General features: G+C 38.8%; 1 protein-coding gene across 5 annotated transcripts in view; it reads left to right on the forward strand.

Annotated features, from left to right (window-relative positions):
• Positions 1–16,297, forward strand: part of atp2b2 (ATPase plasma membrane Ca2+ transporting 2) — a 70,613-nt gene that overhangs the window by 43,396 nt on the left and 10,920 nt on the right. For all 5 annotated transcript variants that reach the window (XM_085354289.1, XM_085354290.1, XM_085354288.1 and 2 more), the window contains 3 exons: positions 68–310; positions 12,838–13,079; positions 14,308–14,542. In XM_085354289.1, coding sequence (XP_085210415.1) covers positions 68–310; positions 12,838–13,079; positions 14,308–14,542 — 720 coding nt within the window. The remainder of the gene's footprint in view (positions 1–67; positions 311–12,837; positions 13,080–14,307; positions 14,543–16,297) is intronic.

Consider the following 16,297-nt stretch of genomic DNA (forward strand, 5'->3'; position numbering starts at 1 on the left):
GGCTCGGGATAGGCACTTTATTGAAAAAAAATACTTTAAAATGGACCACATTGTTTTCTACCAACAGAAAATGATGAAAGACAACAACCTGGTGCGTCACTTGGATGCATGTGAAACAATGGGCAACGCTACAGCCATCTGTTCTGACAAGACAGGCACGCTAACCACCAACCGCATGACAGCTGTGCAGTTATACGTTGGTGATGTACATTACAAAGAGATACCAGATCCTGGAGTCCTGCCACCCAAGTCATTGGATTTACTTGTCAATTCCATCTCAATTAACAGCGCCTATACCACAAAGATACTGGTAAGTCTTAGAGAACACAGTTAATGTATAAGTATAAAGTTAAGTGAATATTTGAATAACTTATCTGTCACTTTTATATACCAATTCATGCTTGATGCTCTCCGTGAACCAATATTTGGGCTATTGTACTGTACTACACTCAGAGAAGATAAACCTATATTATCCTGGGTTAGCTTCTTAGATTTCAGCTTACTCTGTGTAAACAGTGACACCATATGATGGGAGCAACCCTGAAACAGCGAGACAGCTCTGCAGTGCTTTCTTTTTGGCTAAGCAGGCAGGCAGTGTCCTTGGCTGCTGCTTTAGATTCATTAGGCATTCACTCAACTTGTCACCTTGAGAACGGTTGTGTAATTTTGTCTTATCTGATATTCAGAGCATAGCAGACTGTAATTGAATCCAATCTGTCTAAGTGCTGGAGATGTTCTCCTGTCTATAGTGAATGCAGCAAGGAGACATTTTCTCTAAGCCAATTAGACCTGCATTCAATAAGAAATACATAGATATATGGAGAAACACACTCATGCTGTTTCGTATTCTAATCACAGAAAATGTGACTAGTCTGCATGGAAATCTTGTCCAGGACACAGGTCTGAAACATTATTTGCATGATAAAGCGCTTGGTTAAACAATCTAAAAGCAATGATTGCCAAGATTAGCATGTCTTCAGCCTGTTGGAACAACATGCCTGAGTAATCCATTTCCTGGCATGTAGACTCACCTGCACACAGACACACAGACACACAGACACACACACACACACACACACACACACACACACACACACACACAGACACACACACACACACACACACACTGTTTGTGCCGATCTATTTGTCACCATCCTTGTAAACTCCTGTAGAGTCTATTCATTGATGGTTGACCAACTGACAAATGCCCTTATGGAACAGTGAGCTGAGCAATTAGGACATCTATGAACGAAGAATCCAACAGATTTCACTTCCTACCTTTCAAGGCACAAATACTGTGCTTTCACTTTCGGAGACATTGTAAGTGCAGGGACATGGGTCCTGAATGGAAATCTATGAGAGAATTTTGCAACATTAAAGCTAGTGTTTGTCCTTCCCCTGCTACCCAAAGAACCGATCAAAAACTGAACCAGTAAACATATGTGGCAGTCATGTTTTTGATCACGTGAACACACAATGGAGTTTCATTATTAAATTAAAGATGAAGGTAGGTGTACTAATGGGAGTTATAGCATTTGTTCAAGTGATTAAGCACAGATGCTGCCTGGCTGTACTAAGGATTTACTCAATAATGAGCCTTTAATGCTGTGAAACTTTAGGTATAAACCTTAGAGGGGGGGAAAATGTTTTTAAAAACTTATTTTAGAGTATAGTTTCTACATGTGCATTTTTCCGTCTCTTAGAGCGTTGATAATAAATGGTTATCTCTCTTACAATTTATTTAGATAGCTCTAAAAAACTGCGTAGATCTTTTGCAAAGATAGCTTTGAGTGCAAAACATGCTACCAGAATGATTTTGGTTGGTCACCTGTGTCTACTATCATTTCAACTTTTCATTTTTTTTATTTGTAAAATTTACTGATAGACAGTAGATTGAATTCAGTCATTTTTGCCATACAATTACCCTTCTTATCATAATGCCAAGTAGTACAGAGATCTGCTTGTGTCCCTTTAATACTAGTTTACAGTATTGAACTATATTGCCAAAAGTATTCACTCATCCATCCAAGTTGTTGAATTCAGGTGATACAATCACTTCCATGGTCACAGGTGTATAAAACCAATCACCTGGCCATGCAGACTGCTTCTACAAAGTGAAGGAATGGGTCGCTCTCAGTATATCAGTGAATTCCAGCATGTTACTGTGATGGGATGCCACCTGAGCAACAAGTCTAGGCATTAAATTTCCTCGCTACTAAATAGTCAGCTGTTAGTGGTATTATAACAAAGTGGAGGAGATTGGGAATGACAGTGACCCAACCATGAAGTGGTAGACCATGTAAAATGGATCAGTGGATGGTCACCAACTTTCTGCAGAGTCAGTCACTACAAACCTTCAAACCTCATGTAGCCTTCAGATTAGCTCAAGAACATTGCGTAGAGAGCTTTATGGAATGTGTTTCCATGGCGAGAAGCTGCATCCAAGCCTCACATCATCAAGCCCAATGCAAAGGGTCTGGTGGGATTGGTTCTCTGGAGTGACGAATCAAGTTTCTCTGTCTGGTAATACTACAGATGTGTCTGGGTTTGGCAGTTGCCAGAAGAGCAGTACTTGTCTGACGGCATTGTTCCAAGTATAAAGTTTGGTGGAGAGGGGATTATGGTGTGGGGATGTTTTTCAGGAGATGGGGTCGACCCCTTAGTTCCAGAGATCATCTTAAAGTTTCAGCATACCAAGATATTTTGGACAATTTCATCCTCCAACTTATTATTGGGAACAGTTTGAGGAAGGTCCCTTCCTGTTTCAACACCAGTGCACAAAGCAAGGTCCATAAAGACATAGAGGAGCAAGTTTGGCCAGCGCAAAGTCTTGACCTCAACCCCATAAAGCACCTTTGGGATTTGAGACAGCGAGCCAGGCCTTCTTATCCAACATCACTGTCTGACCTCACAAATGCTCTTCTGGAAAAATGATCAAAAATTCCCATAAATGCACTCTGAAACCTTGTGGAAATCCTTCCCAGAAGAGTTGAAGTTGTTATAGCAGCAAAGGGTGGGCCAACATTATATTAAATCCTACAGAGTAAGAATGAGATGTCACTCGTGTGCAAATGGCAAATGAATATTTCTTTTTTGTCACAGCCACAGGCTGCATTTCAATCTGCACTCAGTATATAAATGGTCCTTTGATTTGCTCAGTAAGTATTACATTTCCACATTAACTCCACTTCTCAAATACCAAATAATGATACTGCATTTGACCAGGACCCAAACCTGTGTTGTAATTAAGACCACTTAAGCGTAATCTAAGCAGGCTTGAGACTGAGTTAGACTGAATCAAAATCAGGTCATTTCCAATTTTAAGCACTGTAAAGTTTTTGACATTGTTAACTGTTTGTTTGTGTGTGTGTGTTTTTTTATAATCACTGTCAAATGTAATGGAGCTTTAGTTTTAGAAAAACTTTCAATTACATAGGAACAGGACATTCTTGTGGTTCCAGTTTAATACTGTGTGTTCTGAACAGATTACGGTTTGTTTTCTTTCAGCACAAACTGATGAGGTAAATTAGTCCAAACCTGTCAATATTTGCTAGAATTGTGATTACCACTCTGAAAAAAAAACCATGATTAATTAAAAGCCCTCACATGAGAGGATTGCATATTTTCTCATAGCTTTGCATATAACTACAATTTAGGATGAGTATACTTGATACATTGTGGAAGATGCACTAGTGGGTCATGCAAATTACAGTACAGTAAATGGGCAAGAAAGGCCAAAGCAGGCAGACCAGACAAAAAAACAAACAAACTTAAGAGGAGACTGAGACCTCAATCCTGTCACAGTAACTAAGAGGGGGGGGGAAACAGCAAGTCTTCAAATGCGGGTGAATATTTCTTGTCACATACAGTAGTAAACAATGAGAGTGAGGTTGACTTAGTTTCCTTTTCCCACAGCATATTTCTACTAAGATGTACCACAGTTACAAGATGTTATCCCTTAGAAAAATCTGGAGAAATGCTTTGCAGCATTAGATCAGGCTATTGTACTTCTATAGCTGCTTAGCTCAATGGAATTAAGCACTGGCAGAGCACAGCTTATACACTGGGGATTAAGCAGTACATTTACTTCTTTCCAGATCTTTTCATTCGCAAGACGTGACCTCACGCATTGAAAGACAAATTAAACTTAATGATACTAACTTACATACCTTTAAGTTCGTAACTTGCCAGCTTGTGTAAATACAGGATCGTCTGTCTGCCTACAACTTACTGTAGCTAAGACTACATTTATACATCTATATCTTTATGTAGACTTAGACAAATGCACGGTATATAAATGTACAATTATAGTACAGAATATAACATATAAATAGTATAAAAATAACATATGTTGTGTTATTTGAGAATGAATAAAAGGAAAGATAAAGTATGGTGTGAAGTACAATGTAATTAAGGAATGAAGTGAATTCACAAAGCAAGATACAGCAGGAAGCTTTTCTGAGGAATATTTAGTCCATCCTTCTTTGCCTCCCCCAGCCGCCCCCACTCCCTCAGCACCACTCCAGGCCTGCAGTATGCTGGCTGGTGTGTTCTTATATAAGAGGCCAATCCTGTGGGAAGCCAGGATAGCTATGGAAGTCTTTGATGGCCACCACACAAAGGCAAAGAGGCAGGCTTTGATACTCATATCAGTCCCCCTATTGCCTCTCTGGCGTCATAATACAGCTACTGGTATAGCTCTGGTTCATCTGTCAGCACATACAGATTGCTGTATAAAGTGGAAAAGCCTCTTACTCAAGGGAGGAAGTTCGTACGCACTTACACAATGAAACCCTGCACATGGACAGTCGCACATGCTCATTGATCTGGCTTGCATTCATGTTTTCAAAGTATTCATTAATGCATACTGTAAATACATCTTGGTTGCCTTGGATGTCTCTTGCGGGCAATGACATCAATACACAAACGTCATTTCCAAGAACATGCATCATAGTGGCAATACCTGCAAAGGACTGGAATTTTCTTTTTGTCCTTTACCTTTTGTTCTTTTAGTTTTTCATTAGGTGTTTGAAATATTAACATAGTCTGTAATGTACAGGAAGGCTGTGTGTAGACACTTGTGAAGGGGCATACATATATATGACACACACATCTGTCATTTCAGGGATAGTGACATTGTAGGAGGTATTGAGATCACAGGTGTTTATTCGCGCAGCACAGTGGTGTGTGTTTAGCATGGTTGTGTGAGTGTCCTGGGAGCTCAGTTTCATGTAGCTTCAACCACCTGCTCAGGTCATTATTCCGGTCAGGGACAAGAGAGGTAGATAATGCTCCCGTACAAACAAAAAGAGGACAGAAATAAAACTCTGAAGTATATGTTGGAGAACAAATGTCACGTAAAAGGGTTGGCAATGTTCCTATAAATTTATTCAACAGAATGTGTCTGCTGATTTGTAGATTTTAGAAAAACAATATTCAGTTTATGTCTACTTGTCGCTCTACAACAAACAGTTTGTAATTAAAATGAACTTTCTTCTTCTTGTTCTCTAGTAAGTGGTGATATCTTGATATAATTAGCTGTTGCTCACAGTACTTGTGTCATCTGGACATTGCATGCTTGCATGCTTGTTTGCGCAAAAGGAAGGGAGAGTATTTTGGATGTCTTTAGCTTGAAGCACCCAGCCTCTTATGTTTGGAATATTTTGGGAAACTGAGAAGACAGATACACAGCACAACTATGGCCAACAGACTTCTCTTCTCTTCTCTTCTCTTCTCTTCTCTTCTCTTCTCTTCTCTTCTCTTCTCTTCTCTTCTCTTCTCTTCTCTTCTCTTCTCTTCTCTTCTCTTCTCTTCTCTTCTCTTCTCTTCTCTTCTCAGCATTTACTTGACAGTGCTGCTGAGATGACAGTGACGGGATTTGTCATCACATTAGAATGACAGTGTTTTGATGTTTCACGGGCATGGCACTGTATTTCTATGTCACTTTACATAATATATTTAATTTTAGTTTTTAGGAGAGCAGCATCAATTGAATACTTAGAAGAGTCAAACGTAAGGCAAATTGCAGTAAAACCAATGATATTTTATCAAGTTGCATCAATTTGTATAGTAATTGTTGTATAATATATAGCAGTAACAACAACAACATAGCACGGTTTACTTGCCAAAAAGACGGCCAGATATCCCGTGTGAATCATGAATATTTTTTTGTATTTGTTACAGCATGTTGACAAAGAATTTTGCCAGTGATTCGACTGAAACAATCTAATTAATAAACTGCCAATCACTCATCAAAGCCAATGCCCGGGGTAATACAAGAGTCCATATTTGGAATGTTATCAGTCTGAGAAACACATGATTGAAACACATGATTGCATGTGCATCAACAGAAATCAAACTATGTCAAGGCAAATTTCAGGGCACAATTACCTGTTAATATTCAATTCAATTTTATTTATATAGCACCAAATCGCAACAGCCATCACCTCAAGGCACTTCATATTGTAAGGTAAAGACCCTGTGGCTACAATGTAGCTTGCCATCGCCAGTGTGTGAATGTGTGTGTGAATGTGTGTGTGAATGGGTGAATGACTGAATGTAGTGTAAAGCGCTTTGGGGTCCTTAGGGACTAGAAAAGCGCTATACAAATGCAGGCCATTTACAATAATGCAGAGAAAACCCAAACAATCAGATGTTCCCCAATGAGCAAGTACTTGGCGACAGTGGGAAGGAAAACTCCCTTTTAACAGGAAGAAACTGTTAAGAACCAGGTTTAGGGAGGGGCAGCCATCTGCGACAACTGGTTCTGGGTAAGGGGAGGAAGAGAGGACAAAAGAGACTGTGGAAGAAGGCACACTGTTCATTATTATTATTATTAGTTGTAGTAGTATCGGTTTTATTAGTATTGGTGGTGGGTGTAGGGTCAGTAGTAAAGTATATTTACTAGATGCTGATTCTGTGTATTATGACTGCCTTGTGCTTTTGCAGTAGTCAGAAATCTGCAGTAGAGAGGCAAGTAAAGAATATAATGAGACGGAGAAACGAATATGGAGAGAGGGGGATTCAATATGTAGAGAAGAGGCAGTGAAATGCAAAGTAAGGATACATGCAAATCAGGATGGAAAAAGAAAGGGAAACACAAGAGAAAAGACACTCGCGTGACAAGTGTCCTCATCATGCCCTGGAAGACTGTGTTACTGCCCCCCCAGCACTCCTCCAGGCCTTAGCCCAGTTGGCTGTTAGAGTCATGCAGCGAGCAAGGATATCATCTACTCCTACATGCAAAGAGAAAAGAAAAAAAGAAAAGAGAAAAAAGAAGGCGTGGGCTGAGGAGGTGGAGCACCTTGTAAGAGACTGGGACAGCATAAAATGAGAACAGAAAGTCATCCAAAACAACAAAGCAGGATAGGACTAGAGTGTGAATAAAAAATGGGGGGGTCGGTGAAATAAAGGCGGTGTAACTAAAGTAGGAAAAGATTGCAGAGAGAGCATGATAAGGGAGTTGGAAGGAGCAGGAGGGCTGGATTAAGGAGAGCCCCAGGTGGAAAAGGAAGTAAAGTTGCCAGCACTCCCTCTGGCATATGTCCTTGCCTGCAGGAACACCCAAGGACTAGGGAGAGGGCAGCTGGTCGTTAGCCATGTCCAGGCCAGGGTGTGCCAACAGTTGTCTCGTCATGCCAACACTGGGCATCCCATGCCAGAAAGCGTCCTTGTTCGTAGAAACCGACGTCAAGCTAAACCTCTGCGGAATCTCTGAGAATACAAGGCAGCGGTGTTTGTGGCTGTCTTCTGTTTATTATCTGTTTACTCACTGCTTTTCCTGCTGTCTTGTTTTGTTATTGAGGTAGCTGTAAATTCCTTTTATTCTCCGCAATACTCTTCTGCTGGAACAGGAGTTGTGCCAGTAGCTAAGCTGAAGTTGAAATAGCTGTCATTTAAATTAACAAACATGGTTAAGTATTTACTGCTCTAATATACTGTATTTGGATTGATGGATGGATGGGTGGATGGACTATGAAGGCAGCCATTACACAACATTTAAATGGAGTAGTGACTGTTTTCTGTATGATTTAGTTGATCTAAAAGTTACCATTTATTTTTTATACACTGTGCGTTTCTCATTTTGGTCATTTTGTTCAGTCATTTTCATTTTAGAGGTTTAACTTGATTTGGTCTTCTGGCTGGGAGCCTATTCTACCAAACACTTAGCAGACAGGGCAGATGAGGCCATTTGTTCCATCTCCTCATTTGCCAATGACAGGCAGTGTCTTCCTGATATAATCATTGGTCATTAGTAAAAGGCATTAATTCTGTTATTTACCATAAACTCTGTATAAAGTATTTATGCTCTTGTCTGTGTCTGTGAGACATACAGCTAGATAAAAACCAGATATGTCAAATTACTAGGTGAGGATGGGCCAGTCTTCTGATTGGGTTTTAATGATTAATGAGATTTTAGACGACTTTTTCAGCTGGGTCCACTGGCTCTCAACAGCTGCAAGGATAAGTAAAAAAAAATGCCTCAGCCTGAATTAATCAATATCCAATATTCGATAGTCAAGAAGGTCAGAAATATTGAGCTCAAAATATGAGCCTCTAAAGCAAATATTGATAGCAGATACAGTGCTTAACAAATTTATTAGGACCCCTGCCATAAAAACGAGACAACACAAATGTTTTAAAAATCTGTCAAAAACTGAAAATGACTGAATTCACATTTTTTATACCCAAATTTGAGCTGGCACAAGAAGTCAGAAATTAATTCAACCATTAAAACAAATTTTTATATGCAAGTAAATGACTGTAATTTGGCATCTTAATCAAACAATAATAATGTGTTTTTGTGTGTTGATTAAAAGGCTTGCACGTGCTGGTGGGTTAACCGTTACAGAAACAAAAAAATTGATTTTGGTAATCATTTTAGTACCAATTCTGATAGCGGCAGTGGCATAAATTTTTTAAAAGCATTTGATGTGATAAAGGTAAATTCTAGTCAGTTGTTTAGCCTAAAATCACAAATTTACCTTAAATTATTTCAAAACCTGCAAATCAACCTCTTTATTTAGACTTCTGTTTAGATAAGGAAATCCATTAACATATCCAATTCAGGGTTGTGGTTGGGCTGCAGCCTGCCCAGGTCACATTTACACCAATTTCAAATCACCAGTTAATCTAACATGCATATCCTTGGATTGTGGGAGAAAACAGAGTATCCTGAGTCAGACCCCAGTTGGTGGATTGAAACTCAGGACCTTCTTGCTGGGAGTCACCGGTGCTATTTCGCAGCACCACCATGCTGTTTCACATAAGGAAGAACTGGTGAAACGAGGAAAGTGCCCTCCTAGTATTTTCACTCCACATACTTTTCTCTTCTTAGGCCTTTTGTGCATCATTAACCTTAAAAAGGATATCAAAGCAGTTAATCAGAATTCTATCAAAGCCTCGTTAGCATGTGGACAGCTTTAAATGGAGTGCATCGTCAACGTTATTAACTATAGTGCCAACACAGAATCTTTATGAACACGCTGTGACAAGGACCAAGTGAAGAAAACAGTAATAAAGGCAAATACAAATCGTCAAAATGCCAAGCTGTCCTTTGAAATCTAATCCCGGCCGCAGGCTTGTTTAACGCAGAACAGCCTGCAGTCAATCTATTTTGGAGCAAATAGCTCAAGCTGAAGGTGTCTGCTGATCAAGCAACCAAGGTAGAAGCATTATTTTCAATGCGGTTGCTACATGCTGCTGTGTGTGCGTGCGTGTAAGAAGACAGTGTACCCGACAAGCTGTTCTGTAGCAGTGAGTGTAGGTGTCAAACATACTGTAGGTACTATGTAGCAAACATTCCGGGGAGACTAGCTGTCAGCTCAGTGCCAGCTAATAGGGATCCAAAATGAACTGTATTCCCAGATATGATTAACTGTGTTTTTCAACATGTATACAGCCAATATAATTTATTACCACAAAATTATTATTTACCTTTACTTTTTTTCTTAGTCAATTGAAACAGCGAAATAAAGTAAAATTTAAAAAATGAGTTGCAACTACTATGATAATCTATTTGTCTGACTTCTTTCTAGAAAATCAGTGATACAGTAAATAGTCATTTTTCATTATTTCCTAACATTATCTGAGCACACTATTTTTTTAAGAGTGAAGGTTAACAGCTTTTTAATTTAGTTTTATGTTTTTATATTTTAGTCAAATGTAAATAGGGTTGAGAGGATGTGCAGATTTGAAGAGGCGTGTTATGAATAATAACAGCAGGGATCGCTCCTGAGATGTGTCTGAACATATGAGTCTCTGTAAGATACATGCTTTTGTTTCATTGCGATTGGATTGCTGCGGTGCACTATACACAAGTCTTACCAAAACCTCCCTAGAACGGTTGTTCAGTATGTTGCTGACAGACTTCTGATAAAATCCTCAGAGTTTCCACGTGTGACTCAAATTTTGACGCAGCTGCACTGGCTTCCGGTTTATTTCAGAGTGCAGTTTAAGATTCTTTTACTGACATGGAGAGCTTTTCATGGACAGGCACCAGGTTACACCAGAGGGCGTCTGCACTCATATGTCCCTGGCAGGTCCCTGAGGTTCTGTGACTTTGGACTGGAATGCTCTTCCTTTGTTTTTTCATGCGTTGTTTGGCCCTTTACTTACTAAGATATTGACTATAGTGAGATTTATCCTGTCATAGTGACAGGTAGTTTCTGTACATGCGTTATTTCTTCCTAAATAGAAAAAAGCTCTGGAAATGTTAATGAATGGGGGCTGGGAAAAGAAACGCAGAAGGATTTGAGGATATGTGTGACATGAAATGAGGGAAAATCATGAAAGAGGAATGGAGCCAAGGAGTAAGAATCCCCAAGTGGTCGAGAGTGCACCCTCTCTTTTCCCAAGTCTCTTCGTGTTCTTCTTGTTCTTTTGCCCAATGTTACCATGGCAACGCTGGGCCTTTGACAAGCTGACCACATGCACAAACATTCGCACTCTTGCTTGTAGCGTGAGTGTGTACATGGTGGCACACATGTACTGTAGCCACCTGCACAGATACTGTATCACACACAAACTTACACACACACAACTGGCAATAGTAATGACTCCTAATGGCTGCTAATAAACCCAAAACACTGGATGCACACCTAAAACACAGAGTACTTATGAGCCTATCACAACACATTTCCAACCATACTTGCATATGTTAGGTAGAAAATGATATTACGTGCTATGTCTATCCACTGACATGTTCACTGAACCAGAGCAATACATGGTTCCAAGTATACAATTACAGATTTCACAGGGTTGAGCTGTGTGCCTGAAATAAGACGATCTAAACCTGATTCCATCTATCTCATCTTCTGCCCTCCCACACAAAGTGACCCTTTCACCTGCTAGCTGGTTAATTATCACCAGCAGCTATTTCAAGCATTACACTGGTTGCACTGAGCTGAAGGAGAGAGAATCTCATTCAGTGAATAGATCACATGAGTGTATGAAATATATTACACTGAAAACTTACTCTCTGTGGCAGGATTATTTTCATTTACCCTATGAGGAAACGCAAACTAAGAACATTTAAAAGTCGAAGTGTTGGATTAGGTAGAAACAATATGTGTAACAATGTTGTAAAATTATCTTAAGTTGCAGTTAAGTGAATAACAATTACAGATAGATAAAAAAAAAAAAGTAAAGCCATATGTACAGTCATGGAAAAAAAAAGAGGGTAAATTCTCTGACGTCATGGAGTTCTGTGAAAAACTGAGTACATCCCATGACTCAGTACCTTCAACTTGTATTGACATTTGCAGACATTTGTCTGTGCACAGCTCTCTTAAGGTATCACTGCCGTCATTCTGTCGTCATTGTCCTCTTTTATGACTCACTTTCAGTCAGGCTTTAGCTGTCTGGAAAATGGCCTTATAATTGACTAGAAACCTTTCATGATTCATTCAGGGGCTACAAAGTGTGCAGGTCTGGTGGCTGCAAAACACCAAATCATCAGCCCACCACCACCATGCTTGACAGCTTGTATCATATATTTATGGTGATATGCTGTGTTTGGATTTCTCCAAAAGTGGCACTGTGCATTATGGCCACATATCTTCATGTTGGGCTCATCTGTCCAAAGTATATTGTTCCAGAAGTCGTGTGATTTGTTCAGATGCAATTGCGTCTAGGTTCTTTTTGGAAAAAAAAGACCTTCCAAACCTGGAAGATCTTCCAAAACAAGTCATAATTCACTTCAGTCTTTTTTTTAATTGTATTGTTATGAACTTCAGCATTAAGATGTAGCTTTTGGGGGTTTTTTTTGCAGCATTGCATGGTCTCATCTTGGATCTGATCCCCTACCCCAAATCTTTCTCATTGTAAAATAATGGAGTAAAAATTGTTTGGAAATAGGCTTGTAGTCTTTCCCAGATTAATGTTTAATCCAGATTCTTCTTGCTAAGGAAGAATAAATCTGTGCTTCTTAAAGATCATTGCAGATGTGTTTAACACGCACCTCAATGCTCCAGACAACTTTTTAATCAAGTGCAGTTAATTAAGAGCATTTGATCAGCAGCACCTGGTGGCTGCTGCTTGTTGACTTCCTCTTAGTTCCTATGGAAGCAGTAAGTGTGTATTTAGTTATTCACATCACTGATTCTTTATTTTGGCTTAGTTTTTGTTAAGTAGTGAAAGGTGTAACATGTCATGTTTTGTTGTTCATCTGCGGTTGCATTTATCTAATTGTAAAACTTGCTAAAGACCAGTTTATTTTTTATTATTTCCTGATGCGTAAAACCTTAGGTCTTCTTTTTTAGCATGCCTACTTAATATTAGACTAAAAATATAACTGAACACATTTAAATCTTTTTTTTCCTGTCCCTCATTTTACAGCCCCCAGATAAGGAAGGCGGTCTGCCGAAGCAGGTGGGCAACAAGACAGAGTGTGGCCTGCTGGGACTAGTTTTGGACCTGAAGCGGGATTACCAGCCAATAAGAAACCAGATCCCAGAGGAGAAGCTTTACAAAGTCTATACCTTCAACTCTGTCAGGAAGTCGATGAGCACTGTCATAAAGCTGCCTGACGGTAGCTTCCGGATGTACAGCAAGGGAGCCTCTGAGATTGTACTCAAAAAGTGAGTCTGGTTTAATGGTTTAAAATAACCTGGAAGTTGCAGTTATATAATTTAATAAGGTGCTCTGCAGATTTACACTACATTCAGTGTAAGTTTCTAGCAGTATGTCTTACAATCATGTCATTTTGCAGGGCGTTACAGTAACATTACAGTGAGTGGTTTTGAGAAAAACCTGAGATGCAGAAGGAGAAATGTGAAATTCTATTTGCAGCATTGCATGGTCTCATCTTGGATCTGATCCCCCACCCCAAATCTTTCTCATTGTAAAATAATGGAGTAAAAATTGTTTGGAAATAGGCTTGTAGTCTTTCCCAGATTAATGTTTAATCCAGATTCTTCTTGCTAAGGAAGAATAAATCTGTGCTTCTTAAAGATCATTGCAGATGTGTTTAACACGCACCTCAATGCTCCAGACAACTTTTTAATCAAGTGCGGTTAATTAAGAGCATTTGATCAGCATTAACATTAAAGTCATTTTATGACTTTAATGTTAATGTTAAATAAAAAGACTTTTTATTTTATGACTTTTTAAATAAAAAGTCATAAAATTACTTGAATTCAATAGTATTTTTTATGTTTCTACATTATAGGTGTTACAGTTAATATAAACAGAGATTCAATAATACAATGTATGAAAGGTTAAATTCACATTTTTGTCAAGCTGACAGGTCCTAAAAGGACATTTGCATTAATTATGGTTCAGTTGCTTTTCCGTAAATGATGTACAGCATTTGTATTTGGCTGTATGCCAGTACACCTGTTTGTTTTCAGTTTGTCTGTTGATATATTTAACTTGTTTAGCAAATCAGTTTAGTCTTGATCAAATGTAATTATCTTTTGGCTACAGTACTTTAGTTATTTAGGAAATGTGTTAGCTGTTTTTTAAAAATCTTTTAGAGGAAATTGTTTGTCCTCCATTTGAGCTCTCTACAGTGTGTACCCCAATGCACTTTCTTTTTTTGTAATATTGTGGTATCCTGCCACAAAAGGCATATTAGTCCCTATGTCTTTTCTTTTGCACAGCATTGCAGTTCTCAGTGCATCCTTTTTTGATTCACCAGTATTCATTTAAGCAAAGCAGTAATGCCAGGCTGAGAGATTTGACTATATATTTTGTTCTTTTTTAAATGCTGGCTCATTTCCAAGCACTAAAAACACAGACAATACCAATGTTACAGTATATAATTTAAAATGACCCTCTCAACCTACGCCACACCCTTGTTTGCAGATGCAGCCATATCCAAAACGAGGTGGGTGAGCCAAGGGTTTTCCGTCCACGAGACAAGGATGAGATGGTGAAGAAAGTGATTGAGCCCATGGCGTGTGATGGCTTGAGGACCATCTGTGTGGCGTATCGTGACTTTTCCAGCAATCCTGAGCCCAACTGGGATGATGAGAACAACATCCTGAATGACCTCACAGCCATCTGTGTTGTCGGAATAGAGGATCCCGTCAGGCCAGAGGTAGGAGAGATATTTTAGTAATGGACTGAGAGGAGGGGGATGTCGAACAAATGGTTTATAATACCAGCTTTCAGCAGCTGTGTCATAACCAGTGGTATGTCCTCGCTGTTACTTTGAAGCAGTGTCTCTTTACATAAAGGTTTATTGTATAGATGAGGATCAAAGTATTAATTTGAATTTTAAACACCAAATCAATTCTTAGATGAGACCAGCTTATTTCTTCTGATCACTTTTGTAAAATCATCCGTTGAAACAAAAAGAAATGTTCAATGCAATAAGTGATTCATCATAAAGCAATTTCTTCAGGGGTACAGTTTTTAATGATAAATTTCACATGAAGGAATAGAGTGTATTATAATTGGAAGAAAGAGGTATCTGTGTACAGTAGGAAAGCTGACCTCGCTTCACAGCTCCAGTGCAGGGAGAAGGAAGCAGGAAAATTAACTGACTACTGGATTATTCAACTGCTTCCTTTCATCTTGTTTCCATCCTCCTGCTCTTTCTAGAACAGCATTGCTCATTCAGCCCCAACCCAACATGTTTTCTCCTCTCCACCTCTGTCTGTGGTGATGTTCCTCTTTTTGATGACTCCTTTTCCTTTCGCATTTTCTGCAAATCTCTTTCTGTCATTGTGATGTCTCTATCTTTCTCTCCAAAGCTGAGCTATATTAACTGAGAATCCCCTCTTGTATTGCAATATTATGGAAGGTTTTTTGCAATTTGGGGAAAATTATAGTGTTCAGATGAATAAATACAAAAGAAATCAAATATTTAATGCTGAACATACTGTACAGTAAAATGAATATGTAGTGTGGCCACATTTACATAGTGTTTTTATGTTGTTACTGTCCACTCAAAGTGCTTTAACTAGAAGTCATATTCTGAGCATATACTAGCAAAACCCTGCTCTTATTCTTTTTTTCAAAATTATATCAATATATAAGCTGTCAATATAGTGTCATAAACATCAAACAAATGTACACATAACATAGTTACAATTATGTTGTTGGTTTTGAGATCAGCTGCTACACACATATAATTTGTAAGAATTTGAATGTTATAAAATAATTCCTGAAAATTATTAGTATTCCCTAAACACAAATTCAATAAAGCTATTGAATAATAGAAATTGATAACCCTGCCACCTTAGACAGTTTATTATACTTTCATCCAGATTGATCGATGTGTCTAGGAGGAGTTAGGGAAAAGACACGAATACAAAACCTGGAGTTATTATAGACTTATTATTGTAGAGGTTATCCACTGCATCCATCCCATAAACTGTTTTACATCCATGGCCAGTTTAGACTTACGCGTTAACCTGATGTGCACGTCTTTGAACTGTGGGTGGAAGCCAGAGTACTTAATGGAAACCCATGGACGCACAAGGAAAATAAGCAAGCTCTGCACAGGAGGGTCTCAGTTTGAAGCAGGAACCTTCTTCCTAACCACACCACCACTATGCCACCCATATATACTGTGTTAACATAGCCCTTCGCAGTGATGCATAGCCTCAAAGTTTGCAGATTACTCTCTCTACTCAACCCTAGAGGTCACTCGGTATCTGTCATTTTCAATAACCCAGTTGAGAAGCAGTGCACAGAAACTGCTACAATCCAGTAAAGACTTTCCAGGCTCTTTGCTAAAACTGGTTAATACTGGAAATTAGATGACATTCCATTATTTTAAAAGGGTCAAACAGACTAGTAAACATGGTTTTGGTTTGTTTATTAGTCTCTAATTTCTTCCTCTGTA

The sequence above is a fragment of the Diplotaxodon limnothrissa genome, linkage group LG5 (assembly GCF_057381915.1).
Source record: "Diplotaxodon limnothrissa isolate DT_005_m linkage group LG5, D_limnothrissa_male_GT1.1, whole genome shotgun sequence".
Lineage (NCBI taxonomy): Eukaryota > Metazoa > Chordata > Actinopteri > Cichliformes > Cichlidae > Diplotaxodon > Diplotaxodon limnothrissa.